At 51.5% G+C, this 19,718-nt stretch overlaps 1 protein-coding gene across 2 annotated transcripts; it reads left to right on the forward strand.

Annotated features, from left to right (window-relative positions):
- Positions 1 to 547: 547 nt before the first annotated feature.
- On the forward strand, positions 548 to 19,421 carry LOC133063658 (integrin alpha-X-like). 2 transcript variants are annotated; one of them, XM_061153301.1, is made up of 30 exons: positions 548 to 709; positions 1,331 to 1,433; positions 1,933 to 2,036; positions 2,324 to 2,394; positions 2,546 to 2,660; positions 4,963 to 5,093; positions 5,221 to 5,366; positions 5,589 to 5,739; positions 6,045 to 6,195; positions 6,641 to 6,714; positions 6,874 to 7,003; positions 7,129 to 7,271; positions 7,432 to 7,572; positions 7,665 to 7,874; positions 10,087 to 10,217; positions 10,326 to 10,483; positions 10,613 to 10,767; positions 11,527 to 11,658; positions 11,748 to 11,821; positions 12,033 to 12,180; positions 14,682 to 14,798; positions 14,888 to 14,967; positions 15,059 to 15,142; positions 16,482 to 16,560; positions 16,671 to 16,778; positions 17,113 to 17,196; positions 17,402 to 17,515; positions 17,666 to 17,767; positions 18,040 to 18,150; positions 18,899 to 19,421. In XM_061153301.1, exons 1-30 carry the CDS (start codon positions 649 to 651, stop codon positions 18,995 to 18,997), a joined length of 3,507 nt encoding a protein of 1,168 aa, XP_061009284.1. In that variant the 5' UTR covers positions 548 to 648; the 3' UTR covers positions 18,998 to 19,421. The 2 variants fall into 2 exon arrangements, with proteins under 2 accessions (XP_061009284.1, XP_061009285.1); XM_061153302.1 differs by having other exon boundaries at positions 549 to 713.
- Positions 19,422 to 19,718: the final 297 nt, after the last annotated feature.

Here is a 19,718-nt window from a genome sequence, read left to right on the forward strand (position 1 = left end):
TGCGTATCTTCTCCTCTCATAGCAATGTCTTGCTGTTTACATGTTTGCCTTCTCCACGGACACCAAAGCTGGAGCCTTGTGGTTTGTGTTTTCCCAATCTGCTGAGAGATGGCTTGCACAATCAGCCTCAAATTAGATTTGTTGAATACGTGATAAACAAATGATGAACAAACACCCACTCTGCCTTCCTCCTAGGATCCAGAGGCTTGACTCCTGGGCCCAGAGGTTTCCAGGTCCAAAGTGGAGGATTCTTCCCAGAGCCTCTCTTAAGGGTCTGAAGACACCCTGGCATCTACCTTTTCCCATCCCCTGGTTCATTGACATTTCAAGGTCAAAGGGAAACTTTCTTCTGTACAATAAGGGAACATGGGAGAGGTGGTGTGGGGCAAGAGATTTGCACCCACTCCAGCCTAGATTGCAGAGACGAGAGAAGTGAATCATATCATCTCTGCTTAGAAAGACTCCTGGTCACAGTGTGTGTGGGCTGCCTGCCCCTTTCTCTGCTTATTTCAGTTGTATTCTCCACCCCCCACCTCTGAGTCATGCTGACGACTTCCCTCCCTGCGTCTGGCCTCCTGAGCCTCTCTCTGCTCACTGGCTTCCTTGGCATCTTGGTCCAACTCTTCTCTTTGGGGCTCAAGTGCTCTGATGCCCACATCTGACCTTCTTGTCATGACCGGGACCCAGGTTTTTCTCTTCCTGTTGATGGGTAGGTAAGCCAAGGGTCACGATGGGCAGGAGAGGATGGGGGTCGAGCTAGGGAGAGAGCCAAGAATGCACTTTTCTTTTTTTTTTTTTTTAAGAATGCACTTTTCGAACTCAGACTTTAGGGGAGGGATCTGGAGTGATAGCAGGTTGAGGATCTGGGGTTTGTGGAGGTCGAGAGGATACTGAATCAATTTTAGGGGTGTTTAAGAGAAAATGCCGGAAAAGAGGCCAGTGGCCTGGACAATGCAGAGCTGTCTCAAGTAGGCAGAACAAGTCAATCGTGTACTTTGTCCGATGCATCTGTTTGGCCCCAAGTCTTCCTGAATTCGCCTTCATGGGGAGCCCTGAGGGAGATATGGGGAAAGAGTTCTATTTGGGCATTGCTCTGTGGAAATGGAGAACTGAAACTTGCTAGCAGACTAGCAGAGGAACAGCTATCTCTGGACCATCTGAAGGAGGCAAACAGGGCTGAGAGAGGCCCGAGTCTGGGGGTTCAGAAGCCCAGGAGATGCTGGGGCATTATGCCTGGAGGGGATAGTGGGGGGATGTAGCCTGGGGGCCAGGAAGATGGAGAAGGTGGAAGACCCTTCCTCAAAGCTTGTGTCCTCATCTTCCTTCCCAGCCCCGTTGTCCTCTTTCTGCTTCAACTTGGACACGGAGCAACCGACAACCTTCCGTGTGGACAGCCCTGGGTTTGGACACAGTGTGGTCCAGTATGCCAAATGGTGAGGACAGTGTGATGTCTTTGGCTTTCATCAACTCCTTCCCTGCACAGGGTTGGTCTCTCCCCACATCCCTCCCTTTATTCACAAACTCTCCTCTGTCTACCATGGCAATTCCCCCTCAGGCTATGAAGAACCGGACTGAAGAAGGGCCATCTTGCATGTCAATGACCACAGCTAACTTTATTTTTTTATTGAGCGATCACTAAGTTCCAGGCACCTTTGGACGGGCACTGACTTCATCCTCACAGCAACCATATGATGTAGGAAGCCACCACTCAACAAATGTTTACTGAGCATCTATTACTATATGTCTCAGGAGCCAGACATATACTGGAGAATGAAAGAAACAAAAATCTGTCTCCGGTGGAATTTAAATTGTTATTAATCTCCACTTTACAGATGAGGAAATGGAGGCTTAGAGAGGGAAAGCAAACTGGCCAAGTGGCAGTCTGGCTCCAGCATCCATGATCTTAGCTGCCGTGTTCTCTTCTCCCCCCAGGCTGGTGGTTGGAGCCCCCCAGGAGGTAAAGGCTGCCAATCAAACAGGCGGCCTCTACCGGTGCGACTACAGCATGCGCAGGTGTGAGGCCATCCCCCTGCAGGGTGAGTGGCTGCCCACGCTGGCACCCAGGTTCAGGCTCCCGTGCTCTGTGGGTCTGTGGGGAACACAGGAAACTCACTCCCTGGCTTCAGCTCTGTCTGCAGACCCTGAGCCTCAGACAGGCCTCCTGACCCTCCCATATTCCCCCTCCCATCCCACCCCTGAGCCCCCATAGCTCCATCAAGACCTGAAAGCTCCCTTCACCTGTCAGACCGCCCCATCTCCCAGAGTTGAGGTGCCCCCGCCTCCTCTGACCTGAAGGTAACCGCGCACACATCTGTGCTCTCAGTGCCCCCAGAGGCTGTGAACATGTCCCTGGGCCTGTCCATGGCGGCCACCACCAACCCCTTTCAGCTGCTGGTGAGTTGCCCTGGGTCACGGGAGCGTCCTGAGAGAACGTGTGGGGACCTGGGGCTCTGGTGCTGGGGGTCTCGTGGAGGGTGGAGGTGCTGGGACCGGAGGGTGCGATGGTAGCAGGGACAACCCTTCCCACCAAGCCCCCTGCCCCCAGGCCTGTGGCCCCACCGTGCACCACGCATGCCGGGAGAACATGCACTTGACCGGGATCTGCTTTCTGCTGGCCTCCCCGTTCCAGCAGGTCCAGAGGATCCCGGCGGCCCTGCAGGGTGAGTGTTTGGGGTCACTGAGTCCTTTGAGGAGCCCACACACATCTGACAGGGGCTTGCCGTGGGGCCAGGAACACTCTTACCAGAGTGGATAAACCAGAGGGATCCAGAAAAAAAAAAAAATTTCGCTGGAGGGCACAGTGATTCCAAACATGCCTGGAGAGGTCACCACCTGCTTTTACACCTGCCTCATCACTGTCCCAGTGCAGGGTCTTTCTAGGACCTTTCTCTCTCTGAGCTTTGATGCCCTTGTCTGTTTGACGGGAATAATAGCACACCCGACACTGTGAATAACATAGATGGTCCACGGCCAGGGTTTAGCACAGCGCCTCAGTGGCGAGGCCTCAGTTTATGCTAGCTGCTACAATTTTTAGAGTGAAGGACATTTATTTTCACCCATTGTACCCTGTGGTATATAACCAATTGATTTGTGCAGCAGGCTGGGAAAAGGTGATGAGGATACAGGCAATCTGAGCAGTGTGCATGTATGTGTGTGTGTGTGTGTGTATATGTGTGTGTACATGTATGTGTATGAGAGTGATGTATATATATTTATGTATGTTTGTGTATGTTGTGCATATGTATGTGTTTGTATGTGTGTATGTGTATGTAATGTATGTATTGTGTGTATGTTTATTCATCTCTCTGTGTGTATGTGTACACGTGTGATGTTTACATGTATTTGTGTGTTTGTATGTGTGTATGTATGTATATGAGTGTGATGTATGTGTATATGTATTTGGGCATGTTGTATGTATGTTTGCATGTGTCTTTGTTGTGTGTATGAGTGTGATGTATGTATATATGTATTTGTGCATGTTTGTCGGAGAAGGCAATGGCACCCCACTCCAGTACTCTTGCCTGGAAAATCCCATGGAAGGAGGAGCCTGGTAGGCTGTGGTCCATGGGGTCTAAGAGTCGGACACGGCTGAGAGACTTCACTTTCACTTTTCACTTTCATGCACTGGAGAAGGAAACGGCAACCCACTCCAGTGTTCTTGCCTGGAGAATCCCGGGGACGGGGGACCCTCATGGGCTGCTGCCTATGGGGCCACACAGAGTCGGACACAACTGAAGCGACTTAGCAGCAGCAGCAGCAGCAGTGTATGTTTGTGTATGTTGACATGTATGTGCATGAGTGTGTATGTGTATATATGTATTTGTGTATGTTGTATGTATGTATGTGTTATGTGTATGTTTGTGTATGTGTGGTATATGTGTTATGTATACATGTGTGTGTGAGTACAGGTTGAGGACCCGGCTTCCCCTGTGCTGATGGGAATGGGGGATGAGGAGGTGAAACAGTAAGCTTCTCAGACCCCACCTGGGGCAGACCAAGGCCCCTTCCTGGTTTCACATTCACACCCAGGCCCTTGGGGAGACTGACATCTGGGGCCTTGACTGGGGTGCCCCTCCCAGCACCTCCTAGGCCCCTGGGCTTCCACCAGGACACCCCTCTTTCTGCTGGGAAGCCTCAGGGGCAGATAGGGGAAGCTAGGGGCTAGACAGGAATCTCCATCAGAGAGCCAAATCAAGCTGGACTTCCCCTTCTTTTTTTAAAAAAATTATTGATTTAGTATTTATGTTATTTTCGTCTGTCCTGGGTCTTCATTGCTGCTCAAGAACTTTCTCTAGTTGTGGGGGTGGGGGAGAGGCGGCGGCGGGGAGGGTGGGGGCGTGGCGGGGTGGGGCGGAGAGTTGTGCTACTCTTCGTAGTGTATAGACTTCTCAGTTTCAGGGGCTTCTCTTGTGGATCACGGGCTCTAGGATGCACCGGCTTCAGTAAGTGCGGTGTGCAGGCTTAGTTGCCCTACAGCATGTGGAATCTTCCAGGACCAGGGATCTAACCGTGTCTCTTGTATTGGCAGGCAGATTCTTAACCACTGGTCCACCAGGGAAGTCCCCGAGCTGTCTCTTCTGAGGGTGGATTTTGTTTAAATATTTAACAAAAGTAGTTTGGTGCTGACCCCGAACCAGGGGCTGGAGCCGTGTCCTTTTATTGCTGGACAGTGGGGACGGTGGGAGAGAAGGTGGAGAAAGGCCAGGGGGCGGGGCACGGACACTCGCGGTAGAAGGAGGAACCCCAGCCTCTCACCATCTGGACGGGACGAATTGTCACTTTTTAATCAACCAAGTGTGAGCAGCTGAATCACAGATGTCTTTAGAGACTTTGGGAGAGCGAAGGACCCTGTTCTAGGCAGGAGTCAGGGCAGCTCCTGGGAGGGAAACTCCTCGTCTTGTGGCCAGGAGACCCGGGCTTTGTGAGTGTCTCTCTGGGGACTGGTGCCATCTCCTTCCCCAGAGTGCCCAAAGCAGGATCAGGACATCGTCTTTCTGATCGACGGCTCAGGCAGCATCTCCTCCAGGGATTTTAACAAAATGTTGAACTTCGTGAAAGCCGTGATGAGCCAGTTCCAGCGTCCCAGCTCCCAGGTGGGCTCTCAAGGGAGCGAAGGCCGGGGTGTAGCCCCGCCCCGCCCCGCCCCGGGGGTGGCTTGTGGGAGGAGCCTCGAGGTGGCGTTGCCTCGGCCTGACCCCCAACGCTGCTTGGTTCTCCCAGTTCTCCCTGGTGCAGTTCTCCACCAAGACCACGCAACACTTCACTTTCAAAGACTTCGCTACCAGCTCAGACCCACTAAGCCTCCTGAATTCCGTCTGGCAGATGCAAGGGGGGACGTTCACGGCCTCAGCCATCCGATTTGTCACGTGAGTCCTGACTCTTCCCAGGTCCTCCCCCCAAAGCATCTGAGTCTTCCTTCAGGGCCCCGTCTGTCTCGGTGAGGAAGGGAGAGGTGGGCACTGAGATTCAGTCTGTGCTGTCCTGACCAAGCCAGGGGCCTCCAGAGGATCCCCTCGTTCTCACAAAGGCATTAGGGGCCAAGCGGCGGCTCTGTTCACTGGCCTCTGGACCCTCATCTTCTCTGACAGAGATCTACTGTTCAGTGCCGCATACGGGGCCCGAAAAGATGCCTCCAAAATCCTCATCGTCATCACCGATGGGGAGAAAACAGAAAACCTGGATTACAAGGATGTCATTCCCCGAGCGGAGGCCGCCGGCATCATCCGATATGCAGTTGGGGTAGGATGGGGGGATGCCCTTACTCTACCTCCTCCCCTCAAGTCCTCTTAAGGCACCTTCCCTTTCAAGGACAGAAGCCCCCAGTTCTCTTAGCTTCTCCTACCTTCAGGATGAAAACTTTGTCCCAGCCTGGGGGACCCTCATCCTTTTCCTCAAACTCCTCCATGCTGTCTGAGCCTCATTTTTCTTGCCTGTTCGCTGGCTGTAATTATATTAACCTTGCAGGGTTACTGGAGGAGCCCAGCATCCAGCAGGCATGTTATAGTTCGGATTATTTTCACTGAGTTGGTCTTTGCTGGGGACAGGTGGGATCAGCATTTCGATACACAAATACCTTGCAAGAATTAATCGACATTGCCTCCACACCCTCTAAAGAGCATATATTTCAAGTGGAGAACTTCGATGCTTTGCGAGACATTCAGAAACAACTGAAAGAGAAGATTTTTGCCATTGAGGGTAAGTCACAGATGGAACTACTCGCTTCAGAAGCCCTCACCTGTAAATCCTTTTTCTCCTAAAACCTGGACTCCTTTGTCGTGGGCCAGTTTTTGCCTTTGGGTATTTAGTCTCCAACATGAGATCCTCTTGGGCTTCCTCAGTGGCTCAGTGGTAAAGAATCCGCCTGCAATGCAGAAGCCACAGAAGACGTGGGTTTGATCCCTGGGTCAAGAAGATCCCCTGGGGGAGGGCATGGCAACCCGCTCCACTGTTCTTGTCTGGAGAATCCCATGCACAGAGGAGCCTGGCAGGCTACAGTCCATGGGGTCACATAGCGTCAGACATGGCTGAAACAATCTAGCACATAGCACACGCATGAGATCCTCTTAAAGCTGAGATTCTCCTTGAGCCTGGCAAAGCTTGTCTTTCCCCCATAGAACCTAGGTGTCATACCTTTCCCCAGGTACGCAGACAATAAGCAGTAGTTCCTTCGAATTGGAGATGTCTCAGGAGGGCTTCAGTGCTGTGTTCATGCCTGTGAGTGGGGCCCCTGTCAGCCCATTGATGTAGGGTTAGGCAGGGACGGAGAAGGGAAGGCGAGAGTGGGTATCTGATGAGTGGGCGGAGTCAGCGGCAGGCATTTCTTCCGAATAGGCTGTCTTCCCACCTGCTCACCCTGGAATCCTTTCCTTCCAGGATGGGCCAGTTCTGGGGGCTGTGGGGAGCTTCAGCTGGTCTGGAGGTGCCTTCTTGTACCCCCAAAATAGGAACCCCACCTTCATCAACATGTCCCAGGAGCACGTGGACATGAGGGACTCTTACCTGGGTGAGACAAGGCTGCGGCTGTGGGCTGGGCAGGAGACGGGCTGCCTGGGAAGGACAGGGGCCCAGGGGTGGGGGATGAGGGGACAGGGCTGGGGAAGCCTCGGTGCTGAGCCCTGGCCCCTTCAGGTTACTCCACAGAGCTGGCCCTTTGGAAGGGGCAACAGAACCTGATCCTGGGGGCCCCCCGCCATCAGCACACCGGGAAGGTGGTCCTCTTCACCCAGGAGTCCAGGCAATGGAGGCCGAAGGCTGAAGTCACAGGGAGCCAGGTTGAGTGTGGAGGGGGTCTCCAGGGGCAGAGGAGGAGGAGAGGAAGGGGGTGCAGGGCCTATGGGGGAGGTGTTGGTGTCTGGGAAGAGGTGGGACTTGACCCAGGGGTCATGCCCCTGGCAGAGGGCAGACAGGCTGACTCCAGACTCTGCCCTCCAGATCGGCTCCTACTTCGGGGCCTCCCTCTGCTCCGTGGACGTGAATGGAGATAGTAGCTCTGACCTGGTCCTCATCGGGGCCCCCCATTTCTACGAGCAGACCCAGGGGGGCCAGGTGTCTGTGTGCCCCTTTCCCCAGGGGGTGAGTAATGATGAGAGCCGGGCTGGGTGGGGTCTGGCTGTGGGATGGAGGGGTCGCCTGGGGTGGGACCTGACACTATTTTTGTTCTGCAGAGAGCTAAGTGGCAGTGTGATGCTGTCCTGCGAGGGGAGCCAGGCCACCCCTGGAGCCGCTTTGGGGCAGCCCTGACAGCGCTGGGGGATGTGAATGGGGACAGGCTGGTGGATGTGGCCATTGGGGCCCCGGGAGAGCAGGAGAACCAGGGTGCTGTCTACCTGTTCCACGGAACCTCAGAACTGGGCATCAGCCCCTCTCACAGCCAGGTGAGGCTTGATCACAGTCCCTGTTGCCACAAAACCTCCTCCTGGCACCTTCCTGTCTTTGACACTGCCACCTGGAAGATTCTTCTTTCCCTAATCTTGCCTCTTTTGCCTAGAACTGGGTACCTAGTAGGCATCAAGCAAAATCTGTGGAGCTTCGGAAATGGAAACATTGGTAATTCTTTAATTTGTATAGGCGGATTCTTGGTGGCTCAGATAGTAAAGAATCTTCCTGCAATGCAAGAGACCTGGGTTTGATCCCTGGGTCAGGAAGATCCCCTGGAGAAGGGAAAGGCAACCCACTCCAGTACTCTTGCCTGGAGAATTCCATGGACAGAGGAGCCTGATGGGCTACAGTCCACTGGGTCACAAAGAGTTGGACATGACTGAGTGACTAACATTACTTTGTATGGTGACTTGATACTTTCTCCACCCAAGTCTTTTCATCCCCTGGCAGTTTTACCCCGTACATTGGCCAGGCATTAGCAAAGACATTTTAAAGATGAAATCTGGGGCTTGGAGAAGAGAAGTGCCTTGACCTGTCCAAGGTTTATAGTGGATCAAGAGTCGTGGTGAGGGAGGTTCCAACCTCTTGTCTCTGACCGGGTGCTCCACCTCTATCTGGCTCGCTTTGCCAATCGGTTTAGTTCTGGGAGCCTCAGTCTGCCTGTCTACCTACCCCTTCATCTCCCTGGATGTCATGACTTTATTGTCTCCTGCCATCAGTAATCCTGCCAGATACCCATAGGCAGGAGCCCTTCACTGGGTGGGGCAGGCTGAGAAGGGAGGGAAAAAGTTAAGGAAGTCTCAATTAAAAAAATAAGCAAAAGATCTGAAAAGACTTTTCTTCAAAGGCGATATACAAAGGACCAATTCGCATGTAAGATGTTCAGCATCATTAGTTATCAGTCATCAGGAAGTCAAAACCACAATGAGACATTGCTTCACACCTACTAGGATGGCTGGAATCAGAAAGACAGATGATAACAAGTGTTGATGAGGATGTGAAAGTTTGTGGCATACTCAACCACTATAAGTGGGAATGTAGAATGATGCAGCTACTTTGGAAAACAGCTCTTCGAAAGGTTAAACTAGAGTTACTGGGTGACCTGGAAGTTCCACCCAAGAGAATTAGAAATATGTCCATACACAGAAAAATTACACATGATTGTTTGTATTAGTGTTATATGTAACAACCAAAAGGGGGAAATAATCAAAATGCCCATCCACTGATGAACAAATAAAGAAAATGTGGTATACCCACACAGTGGCATAGTATTCAGCCCTGAAAAGAATGAAAAACTGCCATGTGCTACAATATGGGTGAACCCTGAAAACATTCTGCTTAGTGAAAGAAGCTAGATCCATCCAAGGACCACATACTGTGTGATTCTGTTTACATGACATGTCCAGAATAGGTAAATCCACAAAGTCAGAAAGTGGATTATTGATTGTCAGGGGCAAGGGGTAGAGGAGAATGAGGGACGTGGGGGTGACTGCTGAGGGACCCTTCTAGCCCTGATACTCATCATGGTAAGTTACTGAGTAGTGACCATATGCCAGGTGCTGTTCTAAGAACTCCATGAATTAGCTCATTTAGTGCTCTGAGGTGTTATCATCCCAGATGAGGAATGAGGAAATTGAGGTAGAGAAAGACTGACTCCTGGCTTAAGATCTCATGGCTCATAAGTGAAGGAGCCAGAATAGGAACCTGAGATGAACTAGCCAAGTGAATGAATTAAAGTCAGGTCACCAAGCCAGTCTTTCTAGCTCCACTTCTTCATTTATGTCCTAGAAATCTTTTGTCTCTAGTCACTATTTCTCTACTCCCATTTCCTCTTTTTAGGTACTTCTTGGAGTTGTCTTTTTTTTTTTTACAGCTCAACCCTTCATTCTGTCTCCCTCATCCCCTCTTCCCTGTCCCTCTTGTTGCTTCTGTTCAACTTATTTTTCTCACCCTCAACCTGACTTGGGTTTCCCTGGTGGCTCAGTGGTGAAGAACTCAGCTGCTAATTCAGGAGAGGCGGGCTGGATCCCTGGGTCAGGAAGATCCCCTGGAGAAGGAAATGGCAACCCATTCCACTCTTCTTGCCTGGGAAATCCCATGGACAGAGGAGCCCGGTGGGCTGTAGCCCATGGGGTCGCAAAAGAGTCAGACACGACTGAGTGACTAAACAATAACAACAACCTGATTTGCCGCTCCCTCTCCCGCCAGCGGATCACAGGCGCCCAGCTCTCCCCCAGCCTCCAGTATTTTGGGCAGTCGCTGAGTGGGGGTCAGGACCTCACCCAGGATGGACTGGCAGACTTGGCCGTGGGGGCCCAGGGGCACGTGTTGCTGCTCAGGTGAGAACACATACCCCTTGGGTAGTCCCAGGCCTGCGAGGACACCAGCCTCCCTGGTTGTCCTCCCGGAACCAAGGGCTTGTCCTCAGCTCAGTGTTCTGCCCACAGGACCAGACCTGTGCTCAGGATGGGGGTGAACATTCACATCACACCCGCAGAGATCACCAGGTCTGTGTATGAGTGTCAGCAGCTGGGGACCTTTCCCCATGATCTGGGCGAGGCCACTGTCTGCCTCCATGTTTCCCAAAGTCCCAAGAACCAGCTGGGTGAGTCGTTTGCCCCCTGACCCAGGATGCCTTGACCCTGGGGAGGCCCAGGGCTCCTGTCTCCTCCCTTGCCCACCTGGGGAGTTCCTCCTTCTCTCAGCCTTTTCCATCCCCCACTTTCCCCTACAGTTAACCTCCAAAGCATTGTGACCTTTGACCTAACCCTTGACCCTGGCCGCCTGAGTCCTCGTGCCATCTTCCAAGAGACGAGGATTCGGAATCTGACCCGTGTTCGAGAGCTGGGGCTGAAGCAGCACTGCGAGGCTGTGAGGTTGCTCCTTCCGGTGAGGGGGGTGGCCTCAGGGTCCTGGGGAGGGAGGCAACTCTGAGACTGGTAGGGGGTGGTGGCTGGGCAGGGACTCAGGGATGTGTTCTGGTCCTCGCCTTGGCTCCACCCCCAACAGCAGGTGGAAAGCAGGAGGGGCTTAACACAGGTTAGCTGAATGACTGAGGGAGTAAAGGATGGATGAGGTTGGCTGCATCAGCCAGAGGCGACTCGGCTGGATTTCAGGTAGAAGCCTATGGCTGCTTCGGAGAGCCATGGGGCACTGGGCTGGGATTCTTTTATCCAGCCACTCCTCTGAGATAGGTCCTGTCCTCGACACCAGGGAGCCAGCAGTGAACAAAATGATCGTGACCAGGGGGAGCTATGGGGAAAGATCAGAAGCGAATCAAATTCCTAGATAATAGATGTCAATAATATTTGTAGATAATAGATAATAGATAATTTGTAGATAATAGATAATAGTGATGAAAGAGAGATAAAGCTGGAGCGAGAACAGAGCAGGTTCCAGCAGGCTATGGGGAACAGTCTGGGAAGACCCTGGGTAGAGTGAGGGAGCCCAAGGGAGGCTGGGGGAAGGATGCTCATGATGAAGGACAGACAACCACAGTAGCGATTCCACATGCAGATCCTAGCAATGAGCGTTTACGAGGGGCTATGGGTTGGTACCATTGTTACTCCATTTTATGAATGAGGAGATGGGACCCAGCTGGTGGCTGCAAGGATGCATTTCTTGCTTCCTCCTGTATCCATCCCCCAGGACTGTGTGGAGGACTCGGTGACCCCCATCATATTGCGTCTCAACTTCTCCCTGGTGGGCAAGCCCACCTCTAGCCTAAGAAACCTCCAGCCTATGCTGGCAGTGGATGCCCAGAGATACTTCACGACCTCTGTGAGTCCTGGGGTTGGCCTTTTCCAGAGGGGTTGGAGGGGGTGGACTGTAGATCTTGAGGGAAAACCCTGCTTTGCCTTCCCTCTCAGCTCCCCTTTGAGAAGAATTGTGGTGCGGATCATGTCTGCCAGGATGACCTCAGCATCTCCTTTGGGGTCTCAGAGTGAGCGTCCAGCCCCTTAGACCTATCCTGGTTCCCCAGGACCCCTCCTGGAACCCAGGGCTCCTGTCTCTGGCTCTTCCTAACGTCTCTACCCATGGCTCTGGACCCAGACACACTGTCCCTATCTCTCCCCCCACTTCCCCACTCTGCATTTCATCCCGACCCCATTTTCAGCCTCGGTCATAGAATCATCTTCTCTCCTCTGCCCCAGTGCTAGCTTGAAGACCCTGATCGTGGGGAGTAACCTGGAGCTGAACTTGAAAGTGAGAGTGTGGAATGATGGCGAGGACTCCTATGGAACCTCAGTCACCTTCTTCTACCCTCCAGGGCTGTCTTACCAACGTGTGACCGGGGGCCAGGTACTGTCCCCTCTGGGGAAGGAAAGGCTGATGGCAGGGGGCCAGCAGAGACTCCTGTGTTGGGTTCAGTGCTCAGGCAGGTCTTCCACTCTTTAGCATTCTTGAGAGCCAAGAGGCTGGACTGATCATGGTTAGATGGATGTGGTTGTGTTTGCTGCAGTGTGCCTCAACTCATTTTGTGTTCAGCTCTGAGCTTGGCATTTTGAGAATGATAGTCAGGAATGAGTTCCCAGGAAGATGCTAGTGTGAGGAGTGCAGGGACACTGCCTTCTATTTCTTTGTATTCCACATTGTATCACTGTTTCTCTTTTGAAGGAGAACATATCTCAGCCTTCAAATATTTTAAAACACTGTTTCAGGGAATTCCCTGGTGAATCTAGGGTGAAAACCCTAGAAAGCAGGGTTTTCACTGCAATGGTCCAAGTTCAATCCCTGGTTGGGAAATGGAACTAAGATCTCAAAAGCCTTGTGACTCAGAAAATAAAATAGAAAAGAAAAAAGTAAATAAAATACTGTCCTGTGAAAGAATGAGTTGGATTTATTGATTACTCTAGATCAGAGCTTGGCATACTTTATCCATAAAGGGCTAGAGAGTAGATATTTCAGTTTTGTGGACCACACATTGTCTCCATATTTGCTGATGTAAAGTGAAAGCAGCCATTGACAATATGTGTATGAATGAGCATGGCTGTGTTTCAATAAAACTTTATTTATACAAATTGGTGCTGGGCTGCCATATGGCAATCCGTGTTCTAGAAGACAGAACCTGGACCACAGGGAGTCAAAGAGAGATTTTTAACAAACATTTTATCATGAAAAATTGTGTTAAACATTTACAAAAGAAGAGTGGTTCAACAAACCTCCTAAATTATCTCCCAGATTCAACAATCATCAGCATTTTGCTACATTGTTTCATCTGATTTTACCCTCTCTTGGTTTAAATATTTTAAAACCAATCCCAGACACCCTGTCATCATACATCTTCCTGTTTCACTGCTCTGGATAGTAGAACTGTCTTACATGACCCCATAGCCATGATCACACCCAATGAAATAAATGATTTCTTGGTATTTAGACCATAATCAATTTCCTTAATTGTCTCAAATATATCCTTTTAAGTGGTTTATTTGAACCAGCATTTAAACTAGGTCCACATTTTATGTTTGGTTGTTCTCCCATGTGTCTCTTAAGCCAGTCTTCCCAAAGGAAGCTTATTTTGATCAATGAAGATCAAATACATGATCAATGTATTTCTAGGAATGTCTGTCTATGAGTTTGTCTAGGAATGACAAGCTCCAGCTTCCTTCTTAGGGTGAACACCCTATCATTGGAGGTACTTCTAGACACACCAACTAGATGCCACGTGTGGACCTTTTATGGATACGGCTTTTATTTACTTTTTGAAAAGATTTATTTATTTGGCTACACTGGGTCTTATTTTTGGCATGTGGGAACTCTTAGTTGACGCATGGGAAGTCTCAGTAGTGGCATATGGGATCTACTTCCTTGACCAGGGATTGAATCCAGGCCCTCTGTGTTGGGAATGTAGAGTCACAATCACTGGACCACCAGGGAAGTACCAGATATTGCTTCTAAAAACGAGCCATAACTTTCACATTTTTGGATACAATTTAGAATGACTTAACATGACTTGGATATCAGCTGATCTTAAGGAATTATTGTTAATTTTATTAAGTCTTGTGCTTATGTTAAAAAATACCCTTATCTATTGTTTATATACACTGAAGTCTTCCCAGATCGAAAGTATGTGATATTAGGCATGTGCTTTAAATAATTCAGGGGAGAAAAAGCAGAAAACAGGTGAACAAAACAAGAGTAGAAAAATGTTGGTAATTTAATCTGAGTGATGGGGATATGGGATGGATTTACCTTGTCTTTCCACTTTTGAGTAGATTTGAAATTTTCATAATACAAATCTTTTAAAAAGAACTGTGAATTTAAAAGAGGAGAAATGCTATTACTAATAAATCTGGGATTTCTACCTTAAGAAGAAGTTTGACCAGATAGTGTTTAAGGATTTAAAAAAATTTTTTAAGTCACACCAATTTCTTTATTTATTTTTGACTGTGCTGAGTCTTTGTTGCTGTGGGAGGGCTTTTCTCTTGTTGTGGTGATCGGGGGCTGCTCTCTAGTTGAGGTGCTTGGGCTTCTCATTGCAGTGGCATCTCTTGTTGTGGAGCATGGGATCTAGGGCCCCAGGGCCTCAGTAGTTGTGGCTCCTGGGCTCGGGAGCACAGACTCAGTATTACATGGACTTAGTTGCCCTGAGGCACATGGAATCTTCCAGGACCAGGGATCAAACCCGTGTCCCCTGCATTGCAAGGCAGATTCTCAACCACTGGACCACCAGGGAAGCCCAAAACTTTAAAACAAAACAAAACATAACCTTCAGGTAAATTGCAGGTAGCTGTCACTTCTGTAGAGTTTTGTCGGGACACTAACACGTTCTCACCTGCCTGGGCTCATCCATGCTTCCCCAGAACCATCTGCAGTCGCGTTCCCTGCGTCTGACCTGTGACAGCGCCCCCGCTGGGACCCAGGGCACCCGAAGCACCCGCTGTAGCATCAACCACTTCATCTTCCGTGAGGGCGCCCAGGTCAGCCTCACTTCTGCCCGCACCTCCTCCCCGGCCCCCACGCGGTCCCCCTCCTCGGTGACCGCCTCCCATTTCTGCCTCCTCCCCAGATCACCTTCACGGTCAGCTTTCACGTCGCCCCCACGGCCACCCTGGGAGACAAGCTGCTTCTTGCCGCCAATGTGAGCAGGTGAGCTGGGCCAGGCCCAGGACAGCGCCCCCTCCCTCTCAGTCTCCTCCCCTGGGGAACTTGCCAGCTAGGATCCTCCTCTTTTTTCCAGTGAGAATAACAGCCCCAAGTCAAGCAAGACTGCCTTCCAGCTGGAGCTGCCCGTGAAGTATGCCGTCTACACCGTGATCAGCAGGTGCCACACCATGACCTCCAAGGGGTCCTCGCCCATCACTCTATGGCGCAGGAGGAATTCTCTCTTTCTATAGGAGCTGAACCTATGCCAAGTTTAAGTTTGTTTGTTTGGGTTTTTTGTTTTGTTTTGTTTTGACCATGCTGGGTCTTCATTGCGGTGCTCAGGCTTTCTGTAGTTGCAGCTCACAGGCTTAGTGGCCCCATGACATGTGGGATCTTAGTTCCCTGGTCCCATGCATTGGAAGGTGGATTCTTATCCACCAGACCACCAGGGAAGCCTCTCAAATTTAAGTTTTATTGCTACCCTTTCAATCAGTAGATGACACTGCTGGCAGCACTTACTAATCAACTGAGTGCTTTTTGTGGCTATTGATAATAATAATTATGATATTCTTATCATTATAGGCCACATTTAATAGAGGCCCCAGGACAAGCTGGGATGTTTTGGAGGGGCCCTTCTTAGAGAAAGATGACACTTCAGAGTAGGAGTGGGGGTTCGAATTTCTGTGGTGCAGGTGAGGGGCAGGTATGCAAGGAGTGGAGTGGGGCAGGGGAGGGGGCAGGGAAGTGAGAACAGCCCCCCTGGTGAGGGGCCAGGCTGGGGACCGAGGGCAGCCTCGAGGTGTGGTTGCACTGATACCCAGCGGAGAGTCCGTGTTGGCGCCCCCCCCCACCTCCGAACCCCAGGCCCAGAAAAGCCGAGGAGGGAATTCTCTGGTGGTCCTGTGGCTAAGACTCTGAGGTTTCATTGCCAAGGCTGCAAGTTTGATCCCTGGTCAAGGACCTAAGAGCTCACAAGCAGAAAGGAAGAAAGAGAGAGGGAGAGGGAGGGAGGAAGAAAGGAAGGAAGGAAGGAAGAAAGAAAAACTGAGGAAACAAGAGAGAAGCGCCCCAGGGCAGACCCCAGGGAGCCAGAAGGGGTGAGTCCAGTAGACGTTCGTCAGCAGTGTCAGCCTGAGTCTCCCTACACCTTCGTCGTGTCCCACCTGCCCATCTGGCCTCCTCCAGTCCACAAAGGCCCAGAAGGGGGACCTGGGCACCAGAGGGCAGGCCCTGGCCCCCTCCCCCCGGGTCAGACAGAGCTCTCAGCAGTTCCTGTGACTCCAGCCCCTTGCCTGGCTGCCCCGGCGGTCTCCTCTCTGGACAGTCTCTACAGGAAGCCTGCACCCAGCCTGCAGCCCAGCCCGGCTCCCTGAACCCTCCCATTACCCCAAGTCAGCCACTCACTCCCGACCAGCCCAGGGGCCCTCTGACCACCCGTCCTGTCACGCTCTCACCATGAGTCTCCTCAGGAGGCCCTAACGGGACGTCTCCTCTGCCCCTGCCTCCTCTCCCCGCAGCCACGAACAATCCACCAAGTACCTCAACTTCTCGGCCTCACAGGAGGAAGGCAGCAGGGTGGCCCAGCACAGATACCAGGCACGTGTGGTGACTTGGGAACATGGCCCCGGGGCGGGGGGCCCAGGAGCCAGAGATCCGGGAGGGCGGGGGGCTCGGCGTGACCTTGGCCCTCACGGTCCTCCGTGCAGGTGAACAACCTGGGGCAGAGGGACCTGCCTGTCAGTATCCACATCTCAGTGCCCGCAGAGCTGAACCAGATGGCCGTGTGGAAGGACATAGTGGTCCTCAACCCCCAGGTACTCACAGGACTCTATGGGTCCGCCATTAATGCCTTCTCCCTGGACTCCTTGTGGTTTTTTGGTTGTTCTTTAGTGACTCAGTGGTGTCCAACTCTTTTGCGACCCCATAGACTGTAGCCCACCAGGCTCCCCTGTCCATGGGATTTTCCAGGCAAGAATACTGGAGTGGGTGGCCATTTCCTCCTCCAGGAAATCTTTCCCGACCCAGGGATCGAACCTGCATCTCCCTCATTGGCAGGCGGATCCTTTACCACTGAGCCACCAGGCAAGCCCTGCCTGGCCTCCTCGGTCTTTGTGAGTCGCATGCTTTCTCCCTGTGCCTTTTTCCTAGAACCCCTCCATTCAATGCTCTTCAGAGAGAACAGCGCCCACAGAGTCTGACTTCCTGACCCACTTGACGAAGAAGCCTGTCCTGGTAAGAGGGCCCTGGGTGGTCCCCCACTGGAAGCCACACTTCAGAGGGATTTGATTCAGGAATGTGTATTATATCAGATGGATGTCTGCTGAAGAGCCTGCTTGAGCTCCCGATGTGGCAGCTCCTCTCAAATCAGACAGTTGAACGCTGCCTTCTACGTTCAAAGCCATCTTTCCCTGGCCTGACGCCACTTCTGTGTCTCCAGGACTGCTCCATCGCTGACTGCCTGAGGTTCCGCTGTGACATCCCCTCCTTCGGCATCCAGGAGGAACTTGACTTCATCCTGAAGGGCAACCTCAGCTTCCGCTGGGTCAGCCAGGTGTGTAGTTCTAAGAGCAGAGTCCCTTCCCAGACTCAGGTGGAGTCTGATGTGTCTGTGCCTGCCTCAAGCCAACGCGTTTCTCTACCCCCGAGCCCTCCTGCCCGTCCAACCAGAGCTAGTTCCCAGCTCTCCCCTTCTCTTTTGCAGACACAGCAGAAGAAGGTGCTGGTTGTGAGCGTGGCTGAAATCACCTTCAACAGACTCGTGTATTCTCAGCTTCCAGGACAGGAGACATTTTTGAGAGCTCAGGTAGTGACCATGTGGCGGGCAGTGGCTGGGCTGGTCAGACAGTTCCTGATGCTAAATCCGTGATGCTGAATGGGGGGCTTGCAAGCCTAGAGAGAGGCAGGATGGATGGAGAGGCCCAGGCAGGACAATTGTTCCTAAGCCCATGAGTCCTTCTGTATCCCACCCCTTGGAGCAGAGCCTGATGAAGGAGGGGAGGGAATTCAAGGGGACCTGGGAGGAGTCTGGGACAGCAGGAGTCCTGAGCCTTTCTGATGGGGTCATCTCCACTCCAGACAGAGCTGGTGCTGGAGAAGTATGAGGTCTACAACCCCATCCCCCTCATGGTGGGTAGCTCTGTGGGAGGACTGCTGCTCCTGGCCCTCATCACAGCTTTACTGTACAAGGTGAGTGTTTTTATCCCACTCCAGACACCACCAGCATTTGATCCCACTCTTTCAATGGTGTAAGAAAGAGCTCACCGTCAAGTCAAGCCCACATTCTTCCTAAAGAGATCCCTTCCCACCTGTGACATCTGTTGTTTAGTCTCTTAAGTAGTATTTGACTCTTTGGTGACCCCACAGACTGCAGCCCACCAGGTTCCTCTGTCCACGGGATTTTCCAGGCAAGAATACTGTAGTGGGTTGCCATTTCTTTATCCCAGGGGATCTTCCCAACCCAGGGATCGAACCCATGTCTCCTGCATTGCTGGTAGATTCTTTCCTGCTGAGCCATCAGGGAAGCCACCTGTGACATCACCTGTCCCCAGTGGACTCCATGTCTTTCTGTCTGATTCTCAAGCCCCCTCTAATCTGTCTCCATTTCTTTTCCACTCTTCTTCATCTCCTTACATGTTTCCCTGGAAGGCAAATTAGAGTGTGAAAGCCCTGGATTTGATGTTGATGCCACCACTGATTCTTTCCTTGGCCATTGGCATGTGGTTGGTCCATGATGGATCTTGGTTTCTCTTTCTGAAGGTGGTTCTACCCAACTCACAGAAATGTGGCAGAGTCTAAATGACACTGTTTATTTAAAGTTCCTAGTATAGTGCTGGAACACAGGGTTCCAGAAATGGTGATCACTGATCCTCTCCATCATCTCTTTTCTTCTCGTCCACTGGACTTCCTGATTTTTTTTCTCCTTCCTCCCTAACAGGTTGGTTTCTTCAAACGTCAGTACAAGGAAATGATGGAAGGAGCAAACAATCAGACTGTCCCAGAAAATGAGACAGGAGACCCCCAAGTTGCCCAATAAGATACTACGTCCTATTGTCCTATTGTCTCATCTGAGAGGTTCCCTGGCCTTCTCACTTTTGCCCGATAAGAAACTACCTCCTGTTCTCCTTTGAACCTGCTCTCCCCTGAGAGATTCCCTAGCCTTGTTACTCTCACCCCAGTCAGGCCTGATGGGGAAGAAGTATTCCAAGCGAGGGGAGCTGGGATCAGCTGCTTTCTGTCTTTGGGAGGATGCAATGTGTTTGCACAAATCACGTTGCCTGGAGGAGGCATTGATCTTGTCAAGGCTCCAACTGGAAATCCCAGGACAGGATCCCTGCTGTGCCCCCGAGGACCTGACTTGGTATTTCTACCTAGAAATCCATGGACAAGAGCCTCAGGCTCCAGTCTCTGTTCCTCCACTAACCACCGATGATCTTCCTAAAATACAGTACTAAACCTGGCACACATCCTCATCCATCCTCAGTGGTTCCCCCTTACTCGCAGTATAACTTCTGAACCCCGCAGCTTATGAAGCAGTACACAGATGCGTCTTACAAACCCTGGGATGTATTGAAGATGACATTGTTTGCATATGGTTGGTGACTGGAGAGCACTTTGAGGTCCTCTCTCGGGCACCTGCTGCCCCCAAATAAGGTCATTCTTATTATAATGCCACCTATCTCAGCATAATGGTCAATGTGGTGCCTGGTGCTGAGCTGGGAGTCAACACACAGCAGGCCATTCACTGTCTGGACAGA

This window comes from Dama dama, chromosome 10, assembly GCF_033118175.1.
Source record: "Dama dama isolate Ldn47 chromosome 10, ASM3311817v1, whole genome shotgun sequence".
Lineage (NCBI taxonomy): Eukaryota > Metazoa > Chordata > Mammalia > Artiodactyla > Cervidae > Dama > Dama dama.

Coding starts and splice junctions, on each gene's coding strand:
- LOC133063658 (XM_061153301.1), top strand. CDS start 649: ATGCCCACATCTGACCTTCTTGTCATGACCGGGACCCAGGTTTTTCTC. Junction 12,181..14,681: donor AACGTGTGACCGGGGGCCAG/GTACTGTCCCCT, acceptor ATGCTTCCCCAG/AACCATCTGCAGTCGCGTTC. Junction 18,151..18,898: donor TCACAGCTTTACTGTACAAG/GTGAGTGTTTTT, acceptor CCTCCCTAACAG/GTTGGTTTCTTCAAACGTCA.